General features: G+C 32.5%; 1 protein-coding gene across 1 annotated transcript; it reads left to right on the forward strand.

The window, feature by feature from the left end:
- The first annotated feature begins 3872 nt into the window (after positions 1-3872).
- On the forward strand, positions 3873-6533 carry LOC145584826 (uncharacterized protein At3g28850-like). The gene has a single exon (XM_081641617.1). It carries the CDS (start codon positions 4728-4730, stop codon positions 6180-6182), a length of 1455 nt encoding a protein of 484 aa, XP_081497743.1. The 5' UTR covers positions 3873-4727; the 3' UTR covers positions 6183-6533.
- The last annotated feature ends 225 nt before the right edge of the window (positions 6534-6758 follow it).

Raw genomic sequence — 6758 nt, forward strand, 5'->3', positions numbered from 1 at the left:
GGTGAGGGGGGGGGGGGATGTGTGGGGCTGCTTCTTCAGTTATCCAATGTGAGGCTTGGGCCTGCCTCGAAGCTATGAAGTAGGCCCGAACACAAGGTAAGGAGGGGATCCTACTTCTTTCTGACTCTAGCTCACTCATTAACAACCTGCAGAATAGCTTGGGTAGGGACATCGCAATTGCTTGGATGTTAAAAGAAATTAGTGAAGTGGGCGCTACTTTCCATTGATGTGCAATTCTGAAAGTTCCAAGAGAACAGGTTCAAAGGGCGAACGACATAGCAAGAAGATGTCGTTTTATTTTATTTTTTTTCTAATTATTAGTTGTTTGTTTGTTTGTTGTTGCCTTTGCTATTGTCAAAAAAAAAAAAAAAAAAAAAAAAAAAAAAAAAAAAAAAAAAAGTCAAGATTGTAGAAGAAAAGGAAATATACGAAGTATGTCAAGTTAACGGAAACGGGGTTGATAAAGGGAAAAAATTAGAGAGAATTAAAATTCATTCCTAGAAGGATCAAGGATGTAGATGGACTAACGGTTGAACTAAGTGACCTTGTCATTCAAATTTTGGCAAGCTACACCACATTCTCATCCATGGAGCTCCCCTAATAGAAACATCCTTTAAATTATTATCAAGTTTATTTATTGTAAACCATAATGAATCCGTTATATAATTTTGAATTATTAAAATATCTAATTCAAGCCAATAATAAATCATTAACCAAACAAATCCCTAGACATAAGAATTCCAACTTAGGAAAAAAATTATAAAATTATACACACTATAATATAAATCCACTTTATTTTGAGAAAATCAATTAATTTACAAATGATTGAGTTGCTTAAGCAATATTTAGTGGAGTTCCAACACTTGTAAAGATGGAAACATTGAGCAGACCAACATTCCACCCTAGTAACCCTTCGTATGAACCATCTTTACAGGACACCCTTAGTTGTTATGGTCAATTCAATCAACTTGTATCAATTAATTAATTAATAGATTTAATTAAATTAATATATAATCTAATGCATGCATAAAGATATGATTAATCCTAAACTTTAGACTTGGATATAAATATTCAAATAGGTATCCCTTTTACCCTGATATTCGGCTAATATAAATGGCAGCACGTCAAATTGAATGTGTTTTTTTTTTTTTTTTTTTTAATTTTAATTAGTAAGCTATAGGAGCAGCCACGTTATTAGGTTCATATGTATTTGACGTTTAATTGTGGTCTTATAGGAGTAGTGATTAAAAAAACCTGACCAACCACGGGCCAAATATCGGGTTCGAGGTTGGAACATGTATTAATTTTGGTTTTGAAATTTTGAATAAGTACTAATTCCATCATTCTATTATTGTCCATATCAAATGTAAATGTTAGGACAGATTGACTAAGGTGAACTAGCACGGTGGTATATGGACTTAGGGCTTGTTCTGATTTACTGAAAACAACTGAAGTGAAATGAACTAAATAGAGCTAAAATGAATTATTTATAATAGAAAGAAATCAGAAACTGAACTGAATATATTAGAGCTGAACTAAACTGAAATTAAGCTGAACAGAACACACCCTTATGTCATGTCAAAAATTTTAGCATGATATGATGGATAGTGGACTCAATATGCACTACCAGGCCTAGCTAGAGCTTAGGCCAACACAAGACAAAACCATCTCCAGGCCCTAATCAAAGTTTTTCGTTGTAAATCAAATTTATTCTAATCAAAGTTTTTCGTTGTAAATCAAATTTATTCTTTTTTTGTGAGTTTCAATAAGTAAAGATAGGTTTAATAAATAAGTAACGATCAGTTTTAATCAATGATATATGTAACTTCAAATAACAAATACAAATTATGTAAAAACAAGTATTGTATTAATTATTACAAATTATTTTCAATCAGTAAAAATATTTGCTCAATTTCAAAAAATTTCAAAAGTGGCAATGTACATTTTAAGCTCTTTTACCACAACTATAACAATATTCAATATCCATTACAAATGCATAGATCATAGATGACAGATCGCATCATATCTTGGTGCTTTTAATATTTCGACTTGTTAGGCCAACAATAGATATCATGTGTAACATTTTAGTCATTGAAATTTTATACAAGTATTTCGACTTGTTAGGTAACAAGCAATTAATTATGGCTAGTAATGAGTTTATTTGCGTGTAATTAGCCTAATTGCTATTGTTCTAACCAGTTAATGCTCAAAACAAGAGTGAATCTATAGTCAAAATGAAATTGGCATCTAAAAACTTAACAATAGATAAAGTTGCTAGTCAATGACTGAATTACACAATGAGCATGACGCTTCTTGGCCGCTAGCTGCTACTTCGTACTCGTACTTCGTATTTGTTAGGGTGAATTTGAAAGATAAAGTGATGTGTCGTGAACTAACCACATTTAACTTTGCAAGGGAGGACATAGAGAGATTATGAATGAGATTTGAAGTTATAGAAATTCAAGCCATTTTTTTTTAATATACTTTGCAAATTAACTCTATTGAAAAATGTCTTTCCATGTAATACAAATTAAGTATTGCTCGTAATGGTACGAGGGTTGGATGTAATTTATTCGCAAAAAAAAAGTAATTCGTATTATTTATGTAATTAAACAGAAAATTTTAAAATCCTACATGATTGAATACAATTCTATTGGATATTTTTTCCAAAACATTACTTCGTATATAAAAAGACAAAAATAAGGGCCTGTTCATATTTACTGAACTGAGCTGAACTGAACTGAACTGAACTGATTGGAGCTGAACTGAACTGATTGGAACTGAACTGAACTGAACTGATTGGAACTGAACTGAACTGAACTGAACTGATTGGAACTGAACTGAACTGAACTGAACTGATTGGAGCTGAACTGAACTGAACTGAACTGATTGGAGCTGAACTGAACTGAACTGAACTGAAATTAAGTAAATATGAACAGGCCCTAAGTAGACTGTATATTTAATTACTTATTGCACCAAAAAAATATACTATATATTTAATTATGTAGATGGTATATATTTCAATTGGCAAAAGCTAACGAACACTCCAGAAGTTTTGGATAAGACAACTAAAAGTAGAAATATAAAATTAAAATGAAAATAATTATACTGGTCGACGGATGATTTTGGTATGCACTCCCAAATTAATATGAAGTACTAGTGTTTTAAATGCTTATCTAACATTCGAAGGCGTCCGTTAGCAAGTTCCTTTTCAATTTAATAATGAAAATATCATTTAATTGACAAATTTTGCCAATCAAGAATTTTGTCCAGCAATTCCCCAATTGTACTCTAAGGCCCTGTTCTTTTCACCTTAAAAAAATAATATTAAGTAAAAATAATTTCAGTTCTGTAAAAATAAGTTCAATTCAGTAAAATTATTTTCAGTTCAGTAAAAATAAGTTCATTTCGATAAATTCAGTTTTATTAAAGAAGAATTATAATAGAAAATCAGTAAAAGTAATTTCAGTCCAGCAAAAATAATTTCAGTTCAGTAAAATTAATTTAACTTCAATAAAAATAATTTAAGCTCAGCAAATATAATTTTATTTCAGTAAAAATAATTTCAGTTCAACAAAAATAAGGTGAAGAGAACGGGGCCTAAGTCCTAAAAAATTTAATTGGATAGGATTAAGATAAATTACAATCTAATGAGTGTAATGACTAATGTCTTAGAAGAAAATTAAAAAGAAAATCGTAAGCAATTAGTGGAGGGAGCCTTTCAAGCAATAATTGCCGCACTTGCCGTCTTAACAACCATCGTCAAACTATTATTTTTGTAACTTTGTACTACAACTTTTTGTATTATTGTTTTTTTTTTTAATTTTTTAATTTTTTTTTATACTTGAATTTTAAATTCTAAAATTTCCCGTTGACAGCAAAAACCATAATATATATCCTCTTCAAACTTTTCCAACGAAGATTTTCCCTTCTTCCATACCTCTTAACCACCCAATTTACACCTTCTTTTCTTTCTCTTTATACCCCCATTTCCCTCTATTTTCTAGCCAATTTCTCAGAAAGGGTTGCTACCATATCATACAATACACGATTTCGGAACAATTTTGGAATTTTTTTTTAATTTTGTGTAATCTTTTTTATTATCTTTACACAAAAAACACTACCCCCATATTCATTTTTTAGAATCTTCATTTTTTCTTTCTCAAACTTTCTTCATTTAAGTTCTTATTTCAATTTCCAAGTCAATTTAAAAACGTGTACGTTTTTTAATTTTGGTAACTAATTGCATTTAATTTTCTTACCTTACCTCTTTAATTAATGGATCTGAATCTAACTTCATTACCCTCTCTTTCTTCTTCTTCATTGTTTTTCTCTTCTTTTATTCATCATCTTAGAGCATAAATTTTTTCAATTATTTTGATGAAAATTTCCAATATTTTTATCAATTTTGTACACTACTTTTGAGAGGGTATAGTGACAATTATTTTTTCTGAAAATAATACCCATTTGCTTAATTTTTATTAATTCTAAGATTTTGAAGCTGGGGTTTTAAGCAATCCCTAAATCTAGGGAATGTTCTTCTTATCTGTTCGTCAATCTCAATAATCAAATTTATCTCTCCTTCAAAAATCCTCTGTTTTCTTCCCTGTTTTCGCCTTCTTAATGCAGAATTTATAGCCTTTTTTGCAATCTTCGATTTCATCATATCCCTTAAATCTCCGATTTATTGTATTACACATAAGACCGTCTTATATAAGCTTTCATAGATGGGTTGTGCGAGTTCAAAGCAATCCAAATGTCGGCATTGCAAGGCAAAATATTCACCAATGAGTAGAAGAAGTTTTTCTATGAATGTACATCACCCACCAGAAAAGCAAGGGGATAGCTACCATATGGTAGCACTTACATCCTCCACTTTAGGCTCTATAAGGCTAGAGAAACCGGTTGATCTTAGTTTTTCGGCCGGGGCCGAAAATTGGGATGATCATTTTGAGAGGGAGGAGGTTGATTTTGATTCTAGGACGAATCCTGAAGAGGGTATTGAGAAAAATAAAGATTTCACAATGGGTATGATTGAGGCAAAAGCTTGGTCTAAAATGATTGATGAGAAAATTACAAGAGTTGTACCTAAAACCCCTATTAGGACACCTCCTGGCGAGCCCGAAACGATCAATGTTCGTGAATTAATGGAAGGTCTTGAAGATAATAACACTAGTCCTTTAAGGGTTCTTGGTGATAAGCATGTTAGGAGCTTTTCTTTCCATGTTTCGGTCGATTCGATACCGCCTCTTGTTGATTCTCCTAGAGGGTTACAGAAGAGCAGGATGGATTCCCCGAAGAATGCAAAGGCTTGGTTTGATGCTCAGGAGAAGGATGGTGATAATGTGAATTCCATTTCGAAGGCTTTGGTTTCTGAATTTGATCCTGAAGTTATTTCTATGTTTAGGAAGGCGCTCGAGGAGTTGTCTCCTACGAACCCTTTTCACCTTAAGGCTCGTGATGGTGGTCGCGAGCAACAGCATTTGATCATGGATGATGGGGGATTATTGCAAGTCGCGGACAATTCGAGTGGAGATGATGATGGTTATGCTCATGTTAATGGTTTTGTGTATAGGATTATAGCTGATGAAAAGGAAGATAGTGCCGAGGAAAAGGATGATATGTTGAGTTCACCGGATTATGGTTATGTTCAAAGTAATGGGATCAATAGTTCTAAAGAACGGGTGATTTTGTACTTCACTAGCTTACGAGGGGTGAGGGGAACATACGAAAATTGTTGCTATGTTCGCCTTATTCTAAAAGGACTAGGAGTTCGGGTGGATGAGAGGGATGTATCGATGCACTCGGGGTTCAAGGAGGAGTTGAAGGAGCTACTAGGCGAAGGGTTTAAGGGTGGTTTGCCTAAGGTGTTTATTGGAGAAAGGTACATTGGCGGAATTGATGAAATACGAAAAATGCACGAAGATGGTAAGCTTGAGAAAATTGTAGCACATTGTGAAAGGCTAGAAGATGATGGTGGTAACCTAGTGGACGTGTGTGAGGCTTGTGGCGATATAAGGTTCGTGCCATGTGAAACGTGCTCGGGTAGTTGTAAAATCTACTACGAACACGAAGAAGACGATGATGATGAAGAAGAGTATGAAGAGGACGAGTATGGATTTCAAAGGTGTCCCGATTGCAATGAGAACGGGCTCATTCGATGCCCAATTTGTTGCTATTAAGCTCGACTCAACTTGACTCGATATACACATATGGTAAAGATGGATTTACCACTTATGTTTATTGCTAAAAATTTTGTCCACTTTTGTGAGATCATTGTTGTACAGTAGGGAGTTTGATATAGTTATAATGTCTAAAGAAAATGTTTAATACAAAATTAAACATGAATTAAGATAAAAAAAAAAATTGTTGGTTAGTGCTTTTAGCAGGGTATTGCCGTATTGGTTATCCCTAGCTAGTCAAAAAATTTGTGCTTAATTTGTACAATTAGATTTATAATTAAAGGTTGTATTTGTATAATTGCATACAACCTGATAAAATTACAGTAATTAACAGTGAAAGTTTTTTTTTTTTTTTTTTTTTTTTTTTTTTTTTTTTTTTTTATATATTTTTTTTTCTGAAGTTGTTGCATTGGTTTTTGATAATTTGCTTGTTATTTTAGATAAAATACAGCTGAAAATCTGACTGGATTTTAAGCTTTTTTCAGTGGATTTATTGAGTGTTAAAATGATTGATTTGGCTCTAAAATCAATGATTTGCTCTGGGATGTACATTGAACAGCACCTGGCTCAAAGCCA

This window comes from Chenopodium album, chromosome 16, assembly GCF_948465745.1.
Source record: "Chenopodium album chromosome 16, dcCheAlbu1.1, whole genome shotgun sequence".
NCBI lineage: Eukaryota > Viridiplantae > Streptophyta > Magnoliopsida > Caryophyllales > Amaranthaceae > Chenopodium > Chenopodium album.